The sequence below is a fragment of the Quercus suber genome, unplaced genomic scaffold (assembly GCF_002906115.3).
Source record: "Quercus suber isolate HL8 unplaced genomic scaffold, Cork oak 2.0 scaffold_70, whole genome shotgun sequence".
NCBI classification, from domain to species: domain Eukaryota; kingdom Viridiplantae; phylum Streptophyta; class Magnoliopsida; order Fagales; family Fagaceae; genus Quercus; species Quercus suber.
In genome coordinates, this window is record NW_027069535.1 from 1342511 (window position 1) to 1365621 (window position 23111).

A 23111-nucleotide genomic window follows, 5' to 3' on the forward strand; every position below is an offset into this window, starting at 1 on the left:
CATTAGAAGGGATATTTTTTTAAAGAATGGAGTACTGAAACCTAAACATCGCGATTTGAAATATTAAAAAGCGTTTAAAATATTAAGAAGAGTTGACTAAACTGTCATTTCCAAAATCTAACTCTTTCGTGACACTCTTGGCTATGAAGCCGGCCTTTTGACATTTTCAATTTGGAAATTTAATATCCAACATCACTGCACGCAACACTCTTTGTTTTATTGAGAAGAAGTAAAACTTCAATTTGATTCATTAAATAAGCCATAATAAATCTTAGCTTATTAAGACTCAATGTAATTATGTAATGCAATATTTGCATATTCATTTTATTGTAATTGTTAGATTAAATGAATAAATTCATCAGTTCTTAACAATTTAAGTTTTTAAGAGAATCAATAATTTAACATAGTATCAAAGTAATCCTTGTTACCACCTCACTTCTCATTTAAATTTTCACTTATTGGGCTCTCACTTAATGGCACTTCAAGTGGCCCATGAGTGAAGGGGGGAGTTAAATTAAATCCATTTGGAAGAATTAGTAAAGCCTACTCAATCGCAGCTCAGGTGGCCCACTCATGAAGGGAGAGTGATAAATTTAACAATCATAAATCTTCAACAAATATAAAAACTAAGATAAAAAAATAAAAATAAAAATAAAAATATTTAACAAGATCATAATATAAATTGACAAAATTATAATTTCTATCATCTCATTTTTATTATTAACAAAAAATAAATAAATAGTAAAAACATTTCCTATGTTATAGTTTTTATATCCGTTCTACCAAATATGCTTGATAAAAAAACTGATACCTTTTCAATTTGTTTACTTTTCCACCTTTTTATATATTTTATCCTACCTGTCAAATTAAGCAAGATTTAATTTTGAAGTCACTTTTTTTTTTTAACATTTATTCTTCAAGAGCACTTCAGTAACCGAATCATTCAAGTTAATGGACAAAGAACCAAATGGGCTAGTAGCCTCTTCGGCTAATTTTTTCCACTCCATAACCTTTTTCTTTATTTTCTTTCCCATATCTCATTCCATCAACTCTTTCACAATCTTCTCTACTTCCTCTCTCTTGAAATTGTAATAAATCTCCATGCCAATGCCTCATTTGTTGCAAGTATACTTGCAATTTGTTTGTTGAACCCCAAAGAATGGCCTACAAAGCATAGGCACTCCTGCACACACACTTTCAAAACTGATACCTTTTCAATTTGTTTACTTTTCCACCTTTTTATATATTTTATCCTACCTGTCAAATTAAGCAAGATTTAATTTTGAAGTCACTTTTTTTTTTTTTTAACATTTATTCTTCAAGAGCACTTCAGTAACCAAATCATTCAAGTTAATGGACAAAGAACCAAATGGGCTAGTAGCCTCTTCGGCTAATTTTTTCCACTCCATAACCTTTTTCTTCATTTTCTTTCCCATATCTCCTTCCATCAACTCTTTCACAATCTTCTCTACTTCCTCTCTCTTGAAATCGTAATAAATCTTCGTGCCAATGCCTCATTTGTTGCAAGTATTCTTGCAATTTGTTTGTTGAGCCCCAAAGAATGGCCTACAAAGCATAGGCACTCCTGCACACACACTTTCAATGGTTGAATTCCACCCACAATGAGTTAAGAAGCCTCCGATCAAGGGGTGGTTCAACACTTGTTCTTGAGGGCACCAACTAACTATTAGACCTCTTTCTTTAGTTTCTAACTTGAACTCAAGTGGCAATATCGTTGATTCACCGACAACTAAATCAGGCCTAATAATCCACAAAAATATGTGCTTTCTATTTGCAAGTTCCCAACCAAACTCAACCAACTGTGATGGTGTCATGATAGATATACTACCAAAATTCACATAAATCACTAAGTTGGGTGCCTTAGAGTGAAGTCAACAGAGGCACTTAGTTTCTTCCTCCCACAAACTACATCCAATTGATATCAAAGGATCATTGGGTAAGCGATTGAGTAGTTGTTGTTGAGGGCCAATGGCATACACACGAGGAAATCTGGTGGAAAGAGCATCCAAAACCTCTTACTCTAACAAGCCAAATGTGTGAATAACAATTCCTGAGGCCATAGGAGCTCTATTTGCCATTTCAATCAAATATTTATAGAAAATATTATTTGGATTTATAATTCGAATAAAACTTGGAAGATCTTTCAAATGAATTCCTCTTATACCTAGAATCCAATCTATAACTGTGTCCAAATATCCATTAGTTAAATAGTTTTCATCTGCAAAACCAAAAAACAAAAAATAGTGTTATTAACTTAAAGACTTGTTTTAATCATAAATGACAATAGATTTCAGGGCATTTGCATTTTTTGTTATACCTTTGAGTGGTATAAGGCCTTTATCCATAAGAGAAAAAAAATTCATGATAGCCATTAACCTATAGGCAAAGATAGAGGAGAACATTATAATTAGGGTTCTGAGTTCTTGAGCAGCAATAATGGTGAATTGCAATAAAATATCTGATATAATGCAAGTCACTAAAGGAACGTTTGAAGTTGCACTGTTGAGTTTTAAAAGGAGATCATAAAAGGGAGCCAACAAGTTTTACATAATGGAAGCACAAAGAGAAGTAATGTCTTGGGTGGCGTTGGAATCCGATAGAGGGAGGCTATCTGGAATGGTTTCAAATTGGAAGTTAGGCAAGCCATCCAAGGAGTTTGGACCTCTAGATTCCAGAAAACGTTGGTGGTTGAACTCAGTGTTGTGGCCACAGCGGTTTTCTCCTTAAGGAAAGGGGAGTACACCTCAACTAAGTGGACCGGGCCAAAGAAAAGATGGATTCACCACCTAGATTAGGTTTAGGGATCATAAATATAGTGCCTTTACACGGAATGACTGATACTTCAGCCCAGAAACCCTAATCCGAGGCAGAAAAACTCGGATTAGAGTTTCTGGGCTGAAGCTCGGATTAGGGTTTCTGGGCTGAAGTATGCGTGTGCATACATGAGCCTACATACACGGGCTAGTTATATGCATACGCATACTTCAAGCCCACGTCCGCATACAGAATTATGCATGCGTAGACATGCCCCCAGAAACCCTAACCTAGAAGAAACTCAGAAACACAAAAACAAAGCAAAAACAAAAACTAAGGAAACTAACAACCTAACATGCTTTAAAACATGAAAACTTCATAAACCTAAGCTAAAAATGCATATTAAAACATATCAAACATAATTAAAAAAAGTCAAACAAACAAATATAATAAATGGAGAAACTATATCAAGAAAATCATTTGAATCATATTAAACAAAGTGGGAAACCATGGAAAAGAAGCTCACCTTACTTTAGAATCATAGATTTGAAGTTGTTTAACTGACCCTTCAGTAGCTACAACACAAAGATTAGATTGAGGAAAAAAATAATCAAAAGAACACAATAGTTTAGATAATCATAACTCAAGAACAAACTTTAATTGAAAAGGGTTTTTGAGAAATCAATTTTGGAAAATAATTTCTACCTTAGAACTAACTAAAGAGAGGTTTTTAATTTGTAAAAAAGACATAGTAAGGGGCTGTGTGTGCATTTTAGAAAAGAGACTTGGGGTTTTAGAGAAGATGGAGGCTAAAAAATAACTCTCCATTGCTAGGGTTTTGATTGGAGTCATAAGATGAGTATTTATAAGTTAAAATTAGGAGTTTTGGGGCTTTTTAATTGTCTTTGGACATTCCAAGGTTCTATGGGCCGGCCCACATCAAAGCATGATGTTTTGGGCCCTTAAAATGAAGTTTTAAAACCCAGAAAAACGAACTCCCCAGTTAGCCCAATTTCAAATGGTCATAACTTACTTGATATAAGTCCAAATTAGGCAAAAGTTATGTTTAAATTGAAACCCAGGATGTCTATTTTTCAACGAAACAAACTTCACTTAAAAATTCTTTGTGGATCAAAAGTAATGGTCAAAAAGCGAGCAAAGGTCATTTTTCAATATCGATTTCAAAGCGATTTGACCACTTTTGAGTTGAGATTACTTCCAAACTATTGTGAACTCTTTAATTACCATTAGTTGACATATGTCAAGCTCATCATCGGGGCCAATAACCAAAATTTATTAACGGATACAAAATGCATCGTCTACAAATGTTGACAAAGGTTATGTGAAAACCTTTATGCATATGGTGGAGAAGCTTTGAAAACTTTAGCATTGCCTTTATGTGGCTTTGAATTGGGAGTGGAATAAAAACTGCATGAGGCTTATCAACTACTAACGTGCTGAAATCCATTTCTTTTCTTTCTTTTGAAGACTCTTATTGATTGCTTGTAAGCACTCTTTTAGAGTGTTTTTCTCCAAGTGTTTGTTAATGCTTTGCAATAGTCTAGAAGGCCCTTTTTATAGTTTAAAATTGGGGTGCAAAAACAGTCCTTCAATAATGTAGGATTAGGTTTTGCATGTTTCCTTTTGAAAAATACTTCCACAAATTGTTCTTCTAGCGGCCTCATGCGCACTCATGGACCAACCTATACATGTAAACATAATTAGGCACACCGCATACGAAAGTAGGAAGTGACCTATGGTATGTAGAGTTAGGGTATTGTGTGAAAATGGTTTTGTCATTTATGTTTGCGAGGGTGTACGCACCCTCAATTTATCTTATATATAAAATGACCCATTATTTTCTTTTTCTTTTTTTATAAATTAGTATTTTATAATGACCCACTGTTTCAATCTAGCTATTTAATTGGGGACAATTTGGGCTGTGAAGCCGACCGATATATGCACTTTATTGTATCTTATAAATGAACCATTTTTTTCAATCTAGCTATTTCGTCAAAAATTGGGCTAGAAAGCCGAACTCTGGACCATTAAAATTTTTTTTCTCCATGATGGTAGGACCTCAATATATTTATCAAAGAGGAAGATTTATTAAAAGAAAAAGTTTGGACAAAGCATGATTGATAGGATCTCAATATATTTATCACAATAAGCAAATAAATTTGAGATATTTGATGCAAATAAAAAAAAATGATATAAAAAGGAAAACACAAATAAAGTATAGATTAATCAAATATCAGTTTCTAAATTGAATATAAAATTTAGAGGTTTTTTTAAGCCTAGAATAAGAGATTGATGAATAGCAGGAATGAATATATACATTTTATATAAGAGAGTATAAGAGTAATTAGAATCTAAAGTGGCATTAATTTTATTTGGATTTACAAAAGGCTATAATAAATTTGAATCATGATTAGTAAAATTCACTTAACACAATTATGTAATGCGTTATTGGTACATTCATGCTATTATAATAAATCTTCACGAATTATAATAATTTTTTTTTATCAATTTTATTTCTAAAATATCTATCATTTCGATAAAAGCACTTCATTCACCAAATTGTTCAAGTTAATGGATGAAGAACCAAGTGGCCCAGTAGCCTCTTCAGCTAACTTTTTCCACTCCATGGCCTTTTTCTTCATTTTCTTACCCTTTTCTTCTTCCATCAACTCTTTCACAATCTTTTCCACTTCCTCTCTCTTGACATCATTATCAATCTCCATGCCAATGCCCCACTCATTGCAAGTATACTTACAGTTTGTTTGTTGATCTGACAAGAATGGCCAACAAAGCATTGGAACTCCTGCACAAACACTTTCAATAGTTGAATTCCACCCACAATGTGTTATGAACCCTCCAATTGAGGGGTGGTTCAACACTTCTTCTTGAGGGCACCAACTAGCTATCAAACCCCTTTCTTTAGTTCCTAACTCGAACTCAGGTGGCAATATTGCTGATTCACCAACAACTAAATCAGGTCTAATTATCCACAAAAATAAATATTTACTATTTGCAAGTCCCCAACCAAACTCAACCAATTGTGTTGGTGTCATGACAACTATGCTACCAAAATTCACATATATTACAGAGTTGGGCGCCTTAGAATTAAGCCATTGGAGGCACTCAGTTTCTTCCTCCCATAAACTATATCCAATTGATTTCAAAGGGTCATTGGGTAAGTGATTGAGCAGTAGTTGGAGAGGGCCAGTGGCATATACATGAGGAAACATGGTCAAGAGAGCATCCAAAACTTCTTGCTCTAATGCGTCAAATGTTTGAATAACAATTCCTGAAGCTGTAGGAGCTCTTTCTGCTGTTTCGATCACAAATTTAAAGATAGTATCATTTGGATCTATGGTTCGAACCTGGCTTGGGAGATCCTTGAGTCGAATGCCTCTTATCCCTGGAATCCAATCTATAATTGTGTCCAAATACCCATTGGTTAAACAGCTCTTATCTGCAAAACGACAAAATATTTTTAGCTTAAAATTAAATTTATTTTTAATCATAATAAAACAGAAAAACTACACTTTATCCCCTTAATACTATAAGAAAATTGCAATGTTCTCATCTTAGTTTAAACATAGCAATGTTGTAATGAACATATTTTTTCCGTAGGTTAGTGTTTTTGTCAAATAAAAAAAATTAATTCAATTTTTAAAAAAAAATACATGACCAGACCCACACTTTAATGGTATTAATATTTACCATCCAATAACAAACACAATGATGGTCTTAATACGCTCCCATAACAAACACGTCACACATGCACAACTATAATCCTTTAAATTGTCAATTGTGTATTACTGCGCGCATGCGATATGTTTGCTACAAGAGGGTAGAAAAGTCGTTAACATGTTGGTTCAGACCCATTTTCAACTAACAAAAAAATTGAGTTTTAATATAAAATGATAATATAGGAGTAAAGTGTTCAGTAGAATCAGTACAATAAAATAAAATAGGATATTGGTACATTTTAAACTAAAGAAGTAAAGATGGATATTGTAAGTTTGTAACTATGAGGATGATGATGATAATAATAATAATCTATACTATTATTTAAGGGGCTTTCTCTATTTTGATTACTCATTTTTTAGTTCAAAAATGCCCCTACACCCCTATATTTAAGTAGAGACAAAACTAAAGGACAATCTGGTAAAAATGCAACTCTAACTCCCACTAAAACACTGCCTAAAAAATAAGACCACTTTCCTATTAATTTTCAAATTAATTTATTCACTTATAAATTAAATTTTCAAAATAAAATTATATATATATATATAACACAATTTTTTTTTCTACAAAATAGGACCACTAACAAACAAACCAAAAAAAAACTCATCACACGCACAAAGCGCGTGTGATGAGGCTAGTAATAATAATAATATTAATAAAAGAAGAAGAAGAAGATGAAGAAGAAGAATAATTCTTCTCCAAAAAAAATAATAATAATTAATAATCCAAAAGTGCAATTGCTCTAATAAATTAATGCAAGATTTCAATGGAGTTTCGCATTTTTTGTTACACACCTTTAAGTGGAATGATGCCTTTATCCTTGAGAAGAGGAATCTGCATGTAACCCATTAAGCTACAAGCGGAGATAGTGAAGAACATTAGAATTGGGATTCCGAGTTCCTGAGCGGCGTTGATGGTGAATTGCATGAAACCGTCTGAGATAATACAAGTCACTGGAGGAACGTTTGAAGTTGCACTGTTGAGTTTCACAAGGTTAGAAAATGAGGCCAAGAAGTTTTTCATAATGGAATTGCAAAGAGAAAAGAGGTCTTGGCTGGCATTTGGATCGGAAGGAGGGAGGTTATCTGGAATGGTTTCGAATCGGAAGTCAGACAAACCATCTAAAGAGTTGGGACCTCTAAATTTCAGAAAACGCTGGTGGTTGAACTCAGTGTTAACAAAGGTTATGTGAAAGCCTTTATGGTGGAGAAGCTTTGAAAACTTGAGCATTGCTTTTATGTGGCTTTGAATTGGAAATGGAATACAAACTGCATGAGGCTTATCGGCCTTTAGTGTCTTGGAATCCATTTTTACTTCTTTCTATTATGTGTTGTGTGTGAATATGCACTTTTCAAGTTTCAATGTATCTTATAAAATGATTAATGACCCACTGTTTCAGTCAAGCAATTTCGTGTCAAATTTGCCACAAACGCCCACTTGGTCTAAGAAAGAGACAATTCTTGTTTTGCTTTTATGTGTGGGTTTGGATACCATGTTTCTGCCCTTTTTTTCTTTTTCCTTTTCTTTTTTTTTTTTTCAACACATGAACAGTAAATTCACATGTGAGTGTGCAGGGACAAAGGCACTGTTCGTGAACAATAACATCACATATGAGCACTGTGCAGGGGACAAAAGGCATTGTTTACGCACTGTTTACGGGTCCCATATCACTATTCATATATTTAAAAATTATTTTGCTACAGTGTTTTTAGTTTCAGCAAAAATAAGTTGTATCCAAACGGACCCTATATAACCAATGTCAATGAATCATCCCTAAACTATGAATTCTACTTTTTTTCCCTTGGAAATTCTAGTATATATATAAAATCACTATTTTTTTGAAAAAGATTACCTTCAATAGTTAAATAGCTTAAATGACTAAAACTACATGTTAATAGTTTTATAAATTATCACATAGTAAATTGGATGAGATTTTGCTAAACTAATTTAGAGCAAAACTGTGTCTGACTTATTTTAGTTGGGAAATTTAGACCCCGATTGATAGAATTAACAAGTTTTAAACCCAAGTTATTAATTAAATTTATTATGAATAAATATTGTTAAAACAAACAAACATCAATATTATGTCAATATCATGCAGAGTAGAATAGTAAATAAAACAAGATGTGATGATCTAGGAAAACCAATAAAACAAACTAGTTTCACAGTAAAAAATCTAGAGGAAAATCTTCCCAAAAAGCAATTCACTATAGTAAAGAGAAGTTTCAGATCTAGGACAAAATCTTTGTCCCTAAACTCTACAATCCTCGTAGATGAACTTACAGCAGAAACTTTCTACCACTTTAAAACCTCTAAACTCTTCAATATATGAACACCACCCTTTTCCACAGATCCCAGTATGTGACTAACTCCAGCAACTTAAAGATGTAGTTGACTGCAAAGTTTTTCACTTCCTCAACAATGAAGATCAAGAAGTACTTGGTTACAAAACCCTAAGGCGCAAAAGACGTAATAACTTCTTGCAGAGAGAATAAGGCACTAGGTCACTTTCTGTATGTATTCTCCATATATAACAACCTTTAAAATAAGCCTTATATATATCTAGGGTTGTGAGAAAAGAAACCCTACACATACATGTCACCGTGGGCCGAAAATCAGATCTGAAAATTCTGATTTTGTAGATCTCGACAGATTTAGTTTCTATCAAGCTTTGTTCTTAAATCTCGATAGATACTGTTTCTGTTAAGGTATCTTTCGAGCTTTAATGAATAGTTTTCTTCACTTATTTCTTAGTCCAATCTTCATGACTTTAATGCTTGACTTGAACTCTTGTTTCTTGAAGTTCTAAACCCATCCTAGATCTACCCAATAACAAGTAAAGTACATTTTGTCAAAGGATTAGTCAATTACATAAATATGTCCTTAACAATCTCTCCCTTGGCAATCCATGACAAATCCACAACAAAACAACTAATCATGAGAGAAGTCTTAAATTACTTAACTCATAACAACTTGTTGTATTACAAAATAAATCTATCCCTAATACAAACTCTTGAAAAACTTTGCAAGAAAGTTCACGGCATGATAGACTTTCACAACCTGTCTTTCTAAAACACTTAAACAAAACTCATCAAGGCATCATGTGTGAAACAGAAATAAAGATTGCATACATAAAGAAACACGTGTATAAAAATAGAGAAGAAACAACACATGTAAAGATAGGTGAAAAAGGCATACACCATATATATATATATATATATGAAAGATAAGTACAATGTATGTAAAAATGGTCACAAGACCAGTGTACAAGAAGCTAAAATAAGCTCCTAAAACAACAAGGTAAACACTACCCCTAACAAGATGAAACACAACTCTTCCTTACAAAGGCATGTATTTCTCCCCCTAACATGTAGAATCTTAAAAGGAAACCATATTTTCTCCCCCTTTTTGTCATGGTTGACAAAAGGTACAAGAAGCTATAAAACCTCACTCGAGAATCCATAAAGATGATCAAGGGGGCACAAGGAATCCATATAAAAGCATGAATGTAATGAAATAAGATGCTATGGATGACAAAATAATAGAAAGATGCAAAACATGTGAAAAACAATGCATGCAAGAGGGTCTCAACAAATCGAGAAGCTGTCAAGCTGCTATCGAGCTAGCAGAAAGCACATAAAATTACCTTAATAGATTGAGATATGTGTCGAGAATCTATCGAGAAGCTGCCCAAAAATCTTGATGGATCGAGAATCTGTCAAGAATGTATCGAGCGGATAAAGAGCACAGAATTTGGCTCGATGGATCGACCTAGCTGTCGAGAAGCTATCGAGGTCAAATCCAAAAATCTCGATAGAAGAAACTTGTGTCAAGCTGCTGTCGAGATGCTGTTGAAAAGGTCTTGAGCAGCTATCGAGAAGACAGAAGCAAGATTTTTCAAGGGAGGAAAAACACGCAATATGAATGCAACATGATAGCATACTCAAACAAGCATCCAAGTAGCATGTTAAGCACTCAAACACAACTCAAATCTAGATGTAAAGCATTTCTAGATCAAAAGACACACATACATACTAAACAAGTCTAAACAATTTTATTTTTAAAAATAAGTTAAGATAGTTTAGCAAGCATATATTAAAACATCTATCCTTTGTGATGGCCAAATCACATTGTACATGCACATGTATCAAAAGTGGCAAAGAGTACGTGTGTTGTGTGTGAAAACATAACAAGTGTGCACAAGTTTCTCATATTATAACAATTTGAGATATGAGAACATCTAATACACTCACACATAATCATAACTGTTTAATAGGGACTATCACTTTTGAGGTACATCATATAACTCCCACATCTCCTAGAAATATGATTACAATCATTTTATTAGCATTTTGATTTTTTTGCTTTTATATTCTTTGCATATTTTTTTTTTGAACATATCATGCATGGGCATATAAGAGAGAAAAGAAATACTCAATTATGTAAGCCAAAACATCACAATTTTGCTATGCTATGCCGAAGCACACAAATGTTATACATGATTGGCAGACTTTAGTAGTGAGATGGTTAGTTAAGCCTTTCTCTTAGGATTTTCTAGTCCTTCCCATCAAAAAGAGTGATATGAGTATAAGATATAAGAGACAATCTTAATCATACTTATCACGAACACGAGTCACAAAGCTCACTTGCTTAGTTGTGCATTGAGATGCTCATCTAAGCTACAAGAGATAAAAAGTTTAGAAAACTTTGTTTTAATGACCATCCATAGTGCACAAGTACCATTATACACAAACACACACTGTTTTTGTAATTTTTTTTTTTTCCTTCTTCTTTTTTTATTTTGAAAACAAAACAAAATAAAAACTAAACAACCAAACAAAAACAGACAAACAACATGAAAGTATAAAGACGAATGCAGATGCATGAAAGCATGATTCCAAAAACAAATAAGAAATCAAGCAAGAAAGTCCTACTTTAAATAGAAAGAATTAAAGTAGAGAAAAGATAGAAAAGACAATTAAGTATTAGGCTCATTTCTCACGCATACAGCACGAGTCTTTGCCCGTGAAGATGAAAAGGCACGTGTCCTAATATGTCTACTAAAGGACATAGAAGAATTAGAATTCTCCTGAAATTGAGTTAAAAATGTCAAAACTTTTAATAACTCTCCAAACAAAGGTGTTGAACCTTGAGAGGGAACTTGTAACCATTTGGACACTTGCTTATGATGATACAACTTGAAGCAATTAGGACGAATGTGTCCAGAAACACCACAATGGTGACAAACATGAGCAATTTTAGGACTACTAAACTTCCTTGACAAAGAAATTAGAATTGGACAAATCTGTTATGGATTTCATACCTTTATTACATTTCTTATATTGGGGCACAAAGACAGTCTTTGATCTAGAAGTCATGGAAGAGGAGGGACTGGAGAAGTCAACATATCCTAAACCAGCCTTATCAAAACTAAGCTTTTGAGCACTCAAGACCTCATCAAGGTTTGCACTAGACATCCTCTCTATTTGATTCTAGCTTGACTAAGCTCTACCTCAAGATTCTTGACCTTCTCATCTAATGAGGTGTTCTCCACAATAAGAGTCTCAACCAACCTTGTAATCTCATCTAGTTTGACTAGCAGATCAGTTTTTTCTGTTTTTACCTCATTAAGCTCTTTTCTACAAAGATGAAAAGTTTTTTCAAATTTTATAAATCCAGTGCATAGCTTATCATAGGCTTCCTAAAATGTCAACTTCTTGGATACTTCATCATCAGAAGAATCCTTACTATCACTAGCATTCTCCACAATCACCTTATCGGTTGTAGCAGCAAAAGCCATATAATGACCACATTCATCCTCATACTCATCAGAAAGATCACTCTTAGAATCACTCAAGGTAGCAACCAACACTTTACCTTTTGAATTCTTGGTCTTTTCCTTCATATGATAGTTTGGACACTCTATCCTCATATGACCAAAACTTTTGCACTCATGGCACTAGATGAGGGGTTTCTCATTCTTACCCTTCTTAGAGGATTTAGATTTCCTAGAGACTTTGTTCTTATCCTTTTTCCTATATTGGAGAAGCTTGATAATCTCATTAGCTATGAAGGTTAAGTCCTCATCCTCATCCTCATCTTCATCTTCATCTTCAAAGTCATCACTCTCTTCCTCTATTCCCTTAAGAGCCATGTTCTTACTCTTTCCACCTTTTCCCATTTTACCTAATCTCATCTCATAGGTTTGAAGGTTCCCTACAAGCTCAGTCAGAAGAATTTAATCAATGTCCTTCACTTCTTCAATGGCAGTAATCTTGGCATGGAATCTTTCAAGTAGGAACCTAAGGATTTTTCTAACAATTTTGGGTTCCACAATAGATTCTTCAAGATTGAAGGCAGAATTCACAATATTCTTGAGTTTAGCATAGAACTCATCAAAAGTCTCATTCTCCTCCATCCTTATTTTTTCAAAATTGCTAGTGAGTCTTTGAAGCTTAACGGTCTTCACTGCCTTGGTACCTTCATAGGTGGTCTCAAGAATAGTCCATGCTTCCTTAGCAATTTCCGTGGATGATATTTTCTTGAATTCCTCATTGGTCACACCACTAAACAAAGCATTCAAAGTCTTACTGTTGAAATTTGCCGCTTTGATCTTTGCTTCATCCCAATCCACCGGTGCTTCCTTTGGCTTAACTCAGCTGACTTCAACAGCTTGCCATACTTTTTCATCAAGAGCCTGCAAAAAAGTTTTCATATGAACTTTCCAGTACGCATACTTAGTACCATCAAACAAAGGAGGAATCAAAAGAGACTGTCTACGATCCATAACAACAAGGGTCAAGGATCACACTCAAGGAATTAATCCAATCAGAGCATACATGCTCTGATACTACTTGTTGAAAAACTTAAACCCCGATTGATAGAATTAACAAGTTTTAAACCCAAGTTTTTAATTAGATTTATTATAAATAAACATTGTTAAAACAAACAAACATTAATATCATGTCAATATCATGTACAGTAGAATAGTAAATAAGACAAGATGTGATAACCTAGGAAAACCAATAAAACAAACTAGTTTCATAGTGAAAAATTTGTGGGGAAACCTTCCCGAAAAGCAATTCACTATAATAAAGAAAAGATTCAAATCTAGTACAAAACTTTTGTCCCTAGACTCTACAATACTCATAGATGAACTTACAGTAGAAACATTCTACCGCTTCAGAACCTCTGAACTCTTCAATATATGAACGCCACCTTTTTGCATGGATCCCAGTACGTGACTAACTCCAGCAACTTGAAGAGGTTGCTGGCTGCAAAGTTCTTCACTTCTTCAACAATAAAGATCAAGAAGTACTTGGTTACAAAACCCTAAGGCACAAAAGATGCAATGACTTCTTGCAAAGAGAATAAGGCACTAGGTCACTTTCTGCATGTGTTCTCCATATATAACGGCCTTTAAAATAAGCCTTATATATATATATATATATCTAGGGTTGTGAGAAAAGAAACCCCACACATACATGTCAGCACAAGTCGAAAATCAGATATGAAAATTCTGATTTCATAGATCTCGACAGATTCAGTTTCTATCGAGCTTTGTTCTTAAATCTCGATAGATATTGTTTCTATCAAGATATTTGTCGAGCTTTAATGAACAACTTTTCTTCACTTGTTTCTTGGTCCAATATTTATTGTTTTAATACTTGACTTGAACTCTTGTTTCTTGAAGTACTAAACCCAGCCTATATCTACCCAATTACAAGTAAAGTACATTTTGTCAAAGAATTAGCCAATTACATAAAATATGTCCTTAACAACTTTCATAAGCAATATCCATTTGCACGTACTTTTTCACTTGGAAATGACATTCTATTTTTACTAAAACTACAAAGCAGGGTATATATAATATTTTTAATAATTCAATGGTTGAAGTGGAGTTCAAACCCTAGATGTCTTTGCTAAAAACATTATGCGGTGAAAACCAATATTGCTACATAACTTGTGACCTTAATTTGGGTGTAGATAATTAATTAATTAAATGCACTTTCGTTGTATCTTAAATGCACCGTCAAATTAAAGAGATTGACGGTAAATGCATGGCAAAGACATCTAGAGCCCCACCCACAGACTAATGATGAAAGCCAAGCTCTGCATAGAAACCACACAAACCCTTACGCCACACATCCAAGAGAGCTAAGAACAATACCAAATACTAATGGCAACTTCATTGTGTTTGGTAGAACACTAAGTGGAACACAAAAATAGAATAAAGAATTTGCATTCCCGTCTCGCACTAATTGATTTGCGGCACACCCATATTAAGGGTCTATTTAGAATTCGCTTATTTTATTGAAACTGAAAATTTTTTGTTAAAAGTACGGTAGATAAAAATAAAAGTTAACTAAAATAGTACAGTGGGACCTATGAATAGTACCAAAAAAATACAGTAGAACTCATAAATAGTAAAAAAAAATAAACTAAATAGTAAAATAAACTGACTTTTTAATTTTTATCAAACATACACTAAGCAATTACAATTAATTAATTAAAAGGCAAAACATTACAAAAACCTTAAAAACGATGAGGGACATCTAGACTAATTCAAACCATACTCAGCAGCTGATATATTTAGCCCAAATATTAGACTAGTTCAACGGACAATTTTTAATATATTTAGCCCAAAGATTATTCAAGCCACATCATATGTCTATATCTCTTTCGTAGGCGATGTGCATGTACCCAGCGGTTGCTCCTTCAAAGAATAGGCCCCTTGAAGACATGTGGCTTGAAATAACGCCACTTGGAATAATGCCACAGGCTCGGTTATATCGTTTTACTGTGTATGGTTTGAATTTTAGTCTAAATGTCCCTCATCGTTTTTTAAGGTTTTTGCAAAGTTTTATTTTTAATTAATTACTAGTCCCTAACCCGTACTATGCACGAGAATTTACTTATTTATGAGGTACACTAAAATAATTTTATAAAATTGATTAAGAAACTACACCATTACAATGGCTTACAAAAAATTTAGAAATAGAAAATTTGATCAATAATATGCATATTATAGACATTTTGCAAACAAAAATCAATCAACCAAAAATCATAACTTTAATTAAGAAAACAAAAAATCACATGAACCCAAATAAAAATTCTCAATAAAGTAAAAACATATAAGGTAAATAATTAAGATCAAAAAATTCATATATAATATACAAAATAAAAATTTACCACTCCTTTGACTGGAAGACATAAGTTGCAATTTTTATTTTTCTCCAAAAAATAGAGATGCTTCATCTGCCATATACAATATAAAATAATTATTAGAAATTTCAACCCAAAAACTAAACCCACAAAAACACTGTCAAAATATAGAAATTAACCCAAATACTCAAAAGAAAATCAATTCTAAACATAACAAAAAAATAAGATAGAATGAAAATCTCAAGCACATATGAAAACAAATAAAAAAGAAAGAACCTACGTTTTTTTTTTTTTTTTTTTAGTGAGTCTCTCTTCTTGTTCTTTTTTTAATCTTAAAGTGAATTTAAGTTTAGGGTTTTAAGATGGTAATTGCTAGGGTTTTAAGGAGAGAAAAGAGAGTCCTAATAGGAGTCTCTCTTTTTTTCTTAAATCCTAAAATTTTTTTTTTTTTTTTTTGACGTGAGTCTTTCTGTTTTCTTTTTCTTTTTTTAACCTAAAGTGAGTCTTTTTTTTTTTTTTTAATTCTAACATGAGGTATCTTAAAAAATTATAATTAATTTTTAATCTTATTTGACGTGAGTCTTTCTGTTTTCTTTTTCTTTTTTTAACCTAAAGTGAGTCTTTTTTTTTTTTTTTAATTCTAACATGAGGTATCTTAAAAAATTATAATTAATTTTTAATCTTCAATTTTATATTATATATAAATAATAATGGTCTAATAAGCTCTGGAGAGGTTAACAAAATATATCTAATAGAGTTTTACTTAAACTAAACTATTGTAACACTAAAAAAATAATTACACGTTGAAGAGAAATAATAAATATATAAGATATAAAACCTAGAATAAAAAGAATCTAAAAAAAAAAAAATAGTGGTGACGTGAAAAATTGTGGGAGTTTCAGAAGTTTCGGTTATATATATATATATATAGATTATTGCTTAGTAAAGGTGTGCCGCAAATCAGTTATTGCAGGAATGCAAATTCTTTGTTCTATTTTTTGTATTTTTTGTGTTTCACATAATGTTACACCAATCAATATATTATGTATTCAGGAGAGACATATAGAGCGGCCATTAGTATTTGGTTTGGTTCTTAGCTCTCTTGGATGTGTGGCGTAAGGATTTGTATGGGTTCTATGAAGCTTAGCTTTTATTATTAGTCTGTGAGTGGGACTTTGTTTTAGACCTTCCTTTCAGTGTTAGGTACGGTCATTCACTCATTTGTATTTGACTTGGTTGGTTGGTTTGAGTTAGAGAAAAATCTCTTCTGAGTTCTGAGAGTGCTGTACAATAATTTTAGGTAGAAAAAATAAATGCGTCTTTCTATTAGGTGCAAACCTTGATCTTGACATTTGTGAAGAAGAGCTATTTGGATATATTTGAGGATTTGGATTTATGAGAATATCTCTACTCCATCTTAGTATTCTTCAAATTTGTTAATGAAATTTTTTCTTTGTTGTCATTTTTTAACGTTGACTATTGTCTAGCTACAAATTCTTGATGTTCTCTCCGTGTGCTTGGATCTATTTTTCTTTTGGATTTTTTTTCTTTTATTTTTTTATTGTGTTCTTATTATTCATTTTGAAGATTTTTCTCAAGCATATATAATATTTTCACAATCAATCTTTGTATTTGAGCTTTCACTTTTACTACAAAAGATAAACTCTTTCTGCTTTGCTTTAAAATTTCCAATGGCCATAAAACAACGTGGACTATTTGTTCGTTTCACTTGGAAATTCTGTAGCCAACATCTTTGCAAATAATAAAAATAAAAATAGAAGAATGGTTTTTTATCAAATAATAAACGTAGATGAATCAAATTTTGAGTTTCTAAATAGAATATAAAATAAGAAATAGATAAATAGGTGGAATGAATATATATACATTTTATATGATGAGGGCATAATAATAATTAGCATCAAACGTAACATTAATTTTAATTAGATTTACTAAAGGCTATAATAAAATTGAATCATGCTTAGTAAAATTCATTATATTATTGCATTCTTTGTATATTCATATTATTATAATAAATCTTCATGAATTATGAAAATTAATTTGGTTCTTATCTTTGTATATTCATATTATTATAATAAATCTTCATGAATTATGAAAATTAATTTGGTTCTTATGTGACAAGGACATAATAGAAAATTGGTTAAAATACAATTTCTTCGAACTAATTTTTTTTTTCCTAATGGTCAAAAACCTTATAGCTTAATTGGTTGGCACTTCCAAGTATCTCCAGAAAAAACATCTAAGATTCAAATATTTTATCCCTCATTATAACTATTGAATTATCCACACAAAAAAAAAAAAAAAAAAAACCTTCTTAACTAACCAAGTGAAATGTAAAACCCCTTTTTATCCTTTTGTTTTAACACCCCTTTTACAAAACACACATGATAGAGAGCTTATACATCATTCTATTATTTCATATCTTCTATATTTTTCTATTTTCCCTATCAAATAGAGAAGGTTTTTTATTGTCACTTTTTTTTCTAAAACAACTATCCTTTTGATAAATGCACTTCATTCACCAAATTGTTCAAGTTAATGGATGACAAAACAAGTGGCTCAGTGGCCTCTTCAGCCAACTTTTTCCACTCCATGAGCTTTTTCTTCATTTTCTTACCCTTTTCTCTTTCCATTAATTCTCTCACAATCTTCTCCACGTCTTCTCTCTTCACATCATTATCAATCTCCATGCCAATGCACCAATCATTACAAGCATACTTGCAATTTGTTTGTTGATCTGTAAAGAATGGCCAACAAAGCATTGGCACTCCGCACACACACTTTCAATACTTGAATTCCACCCACTATGTGTTAAGAACCCTCCAATTGATGGGTGGTTCAACACTTCCTCTTGAGAGCACCAACTAGCTATTAGACCTCTTTCTTTAGTTTCAAAGTTGAACTCAGGTGGCAATATCGTTGATTCGCCAACAACTAAATCAAGCCTAATTATCCACAAAAATATATATTTACTATTTGCAAGTCCCCAACCAAATTCAACCAATTGTGAAGGTGTTATGATAGCTAGTTATACTACCAAAATTCACATATACCACTGAATTTGGTGCCTTAGAGTTAAGCCAATGAAGGCATTCAGTTTCTTCCTCCCATAAACTATATCCAGTTGATTTCAAAGGATCATTGGATAAGTGATTGAGTAATGATTGGAGAGGACCAATGGCATATACATGAGGAAACATGGTCAAGAGACCATCCAAAACATCATGCTCTAACGTGTCAAATGTTTGAACAACAATTCCGAAGTCATAGGTGCTCTCTCTGCTATTTCGATCACATATTTAAAGATAATATCATTTGGATCTATAGTTTGAACAAAGCTTTGGGAGATCCTTCAGACGAATGTCTCTCATACTTGGAATCCAATCTATAACTGTATCCAAATATCCATTGGTTCAATAACTCTCATCTGCAAAAACAAAAAAGGCCTTTTAACTTAACGATTTGATGTTAATCAAAATAAAATAATGCAAGACTTCAATGCGGTTTTGCATATTTCGTTAGACCTTTAAGCGGAATGATGCCTTTATCCTTGAGATGAGGAATCTGCATGAAACCCATCAAGCTGCAAGCAGCGATAATGAAGAATATTACATTTGGGATTCCAAGTTCCTGAGCAACGGTGATAGTGAATTGCATGAAACCATCTGAGATAATGCAAGTCAATGGGGGAACACTTGAAGTAGCACTATTGAGTTTTACAAGGAGGTTGGAAAATGAGGCCAAGAAGTTTTACGTAATGGAAACACAAAGAGAAGGAATGTCTTGGGTGGCATTGGGGTCCGATGGAGGGAGACCGTCTGGAATGGTTTCGAATCAGAAGTCAGTCAAGTCATCTAAGGAGTTGGGGCCTCTAGATGAACTCAGTGTTAACAAAGGTTATGTGAAAACCTTTATGGTGGAGAAGTTTTGAAAACTTCAACATTACTTTTATGTGGCTCTGAACTGGGTATGGAATACAAACTGCATGAGGCTTATCAACTCCTGAAGTTTTGGAATCCGTTTCCTTCTTTTCTGTTATGTGTGTGAGCTTATGCACTTTCAATGTATCTTATAATAAAACAGCCCTTCGTTTCAATCTATCTAGCTACTTTGTCACTTTTGGCAACAAAGCAGACCTCTAGTATATTCGTTTCTCTGTGACGTGTGACAAAAGACAAAGAACGCATGTAACCAGCGGTTGATTCTACAAAGAAGAGAGCCAATGGAAGAGACAAATTAATACAATTCTTCTGGTTTTCTTTGATATGTCTGGTGTTCATGAAACAAACCCTAGAGTATATTTACCGTTTCACTCGGAAATTCTGTATGTAACATCATTGCAATTTGCAAACAATATTGATCTGTCGTAACTCTTCCTCCCCCTACCCCCATTTTTTTTTCTTTTTGGAAGCAATAATTATCCGTCCTTTTTCACTTGTAAATTGCTTTAGATTTGGCTACAAATCCGACCTTTTGGTTATGTGTAAATGCACTTTCATTACAAAATGAAACATGTTTTGAATCTAGCCATTTTTTACAATTTTGGCTGCAAGCATTCTCATTTCTCTTTCCCTTGACAGTGAACGCGTGACAGAAGACAAATGCATGTCACCAACGGATGCTTCCTTAAAGTTACATCTGGTGTAACTCTAAAAGAGTTACACCTTTTCTACACCATTGATTTTTATTTCATCCAAAGGTAGAAAAACACTCATGTCAAATCATTATTACTCCTAGAAATTAGTAATAAATTGCATTTACTTTCCAGCTTTTATCTTAAATAATAACAATAATAAATAAAAATCTCTCATCATCATATCTCTCTTCCTAAGTCTTCATCTCTCTCTCATAAGCACTAATGGCTTCCTACCTCCAACGTGTCTCTCTCTAAAATAATAATAATAATAATGAATAGCAACTGGTACCTATCCTAAGGCCTTTCTTCGTCAAACGCCCACAATCTTGAGAGACAGAATACGAATATACGTTAAGCATCCTTTCTTATATAAAGAAAAGGAGATACGTTAAGCATCCTTTTAGACTATAAGAAAGGATGCTTAACGTATATTCGTATTCTGTCTCTCAAGATTGTGGGCGTTTGACGAAGAAAGGCCTTAGGATGGGTACCAGTTGCTATTCATTATTATTATTATTATTTTAGAGAGAGAGACGTTGGAGGTAGGAAACCATTAGTGCTTATGAGAGAGAGATGAAGACTCAGGAAGAGAGATATGATGATGAGAGATTTTTATTTATTATTGTTATTATTTAAGATAAAAGCTGGAAAGTAAATGCAATTTATTACTAATTTCTAGGAGTAATAATGATTTGACATGAGTGTTTTTCTACCTTTGGATCAAATAAAAATCAATGGTGTAGAAAAGGTGTAACTTGAACCCATCTCATATATATATATATATATATAAGATAAAATTCTACTCTAACTTAATCTAAATGTATATGTGTGTGAAACTCTTTTTTGAAAATTTGAATCTCGAATTTTGCCCCAAACACTCCACAAGCATTTTTACTTGTGGAGTGAGTGACCATCACACCAAGAATGTGCAGTAGTGCCAATGAAAGATTTAATCCCTTCTTGTTTTGCTTTAATATTTCTGATGGTAATGAAACAAGCTATGACTATTTGTACATTTCACTTGGAAATTATGTGTACAACATCTTTGCAAACAATATTTGTGTGTTGCATCTCCAATTTTGTATTTTTGCCTTTTGGAAGCAATATAAATATATGTGTGTATATATATATATATATCTTGGAAATTGGAGGATAAAAGAATTAATTATTTGCATTAAAAATAGGTTGCATAAGAGGAAAGAAATGTCCATGTTTCAAGAGAAAATTAAGAACAAATTTATCATCTCATCAAAATAATTTGTTTTGTAAATCAGAATTCAAAATTCTCTACTCAGAGATAGTATTTACTCAAAAAAAAAAAAAAAAACCCTGAGTTTAAAAAATAAGGACATAGTTAAAGTAAACAAAAAAAAATTAAAAAATTCTTTCCTATTCTCCTTCTCAAATATTAATTTACAAACAAAAATTAAAGCTTCAACCACTACAAAGATATTGAATTACTAGTGTCCAAGCAACTTTGGAAGTTATTAGAGCAATCCTATTGAAATGAACTTGAGGCTTATGCTTGCGAGCGTCATCCATTCCCTCTTTTCCTTCTCAAATTATCCTCTTAGCAAATGAAAAACCTTAAGGGGCATTTGGTTTGGTGGAATCGATATTATTCTTATCCTCTAGATTTCTCGAAATGTGATATATACCACAATTTGGATGCTTAAAAACGTAACTTTTTTCTATATATCCTTGGTTTTATTAGAAATCTAAGATTTTATATTTGATTTGTTCCTAAGAATCTTATAAACATTATTTATTTTTCACAAAATATCCTATGGTTTGTAAAGACAAAATCAAAAAAAAAAATTTCCCTCCAAATAAATAATGAGAAATAAAATATACACTATAGATAATGAAAAATTCAATGAAACTATAGTATAATATTGTTTGAATAGCATGTGTAGGGACTCAGTTTTAGAAAAGTTCCCCTAACAATACATTTTTAGAGAGTGGACCGAAAGTTTAGGCCCTAACAGACTAGCAACGGAATACAAATCACTCCTTTTTTATTGAAGGAGAGTGAGCCCAGTTTACAACTGAGGGTGGCTCCTCAGCACCCGTCCGAGGAGACCCCTCTCTCTGAAACTAACACTACCTCTCAGTTCTCCTATGTCACTCCCTTCAATCCTCCAAAGTACCCCCCCCCTAAAGTCCTCTCTAATTCTCTTACTCGCCTTTCTTATATCCTTCTTCTTTCTCCTATCTTCTCCTTCCTTCTGTTGACCATCCATTGGCCTCCGTTCTGACCCTCCGTCCCATCAGAGGTCTTATCCGTACTCAAGTGGCTCACCATGATCGATATTGCCCTGCCAAGGAGTTACATCCCCATTAATGCGGCCAGGGGGGTTAGGTGAGCGCATTCAATGCGGAGGTGACAGCTCACCTAAGGCTTGCTCCTTTGCCATGCTCCTGAAGCCGACGCGTGGCACTGGGTCCTCTCCTCCTCGGATGTTCAAGAAGTCCTTTGGGGTGGTCCTCGTGTTTTTCTGAGGCCTCGGACGCCCGAGGACGGGCCCTCCTCGGATATGATCCTCGGGAGTCGGTCCTCGCACTTTCATCCTCAGACCCCTCACGTATCCTCGGCGTGGGCCCTTTGGGCTTGGCTTGGAGTGGACCGAGGCTACCCAATTTTCTATCCCCACAATAGCCCCTTAAAATCTTGCTGCACGCATCCTCGGGCGGGGAGAAGGATTTTGACATCCTCAACCTTACCCCTCGTCAGAACTGGGGTCCATTCATCTGCCCAAGG

General features: G+C 33.3%; 1 protein-coding gene and 2 pseudogenes across 1 annotated transcript; all 3 read right to left on the reverse strand.

Annotated features, from left to right (window-relative positions):
* Nucleotides 1-1304: 1304 nt before the first annotated feature.
* On the reverse strand, nucleotides 1305-4243 carry LOC112028300 (7-deoxyloganetin glucosyltransferase-like; annotated as a pseudogene).
* Nucleotides 4244-5160: 917 nt separating this feature from the next.
* LOC112028296 (7-deoxyloganetin glucosyltransferase) lies at nucleotides 5161-7866 on the reverse strand. Its single transcript, XM_024060967.2, has 2 exons — nucleotides 7326-7866; nucleotides 5161-6253 (listed from the first exon to the last, which is right to left on the reverse strand). Exons 1-2 carry the CDS (start codon nucleotides 7837-7839, stop codon nucleotides 5325-5327), a joined length of 1443 nt encoding a protein of 480 aa, XP_023916735.2. The 5' UTR covers nucleotides 7840-7866; the 3' UTR covers nucleotides 5161-5324.
* Nucleotides 7867-18206: 10340 nt separating this feature from the next.
* Nucleotides 18207-22593, reverse strand: LOC112028303 (7-deoxyloganetin glucosyltransferase-like; annotated as a pseudogene).
* Nucleotides 22594-23111: the final 518 nt, after the last annotated feature.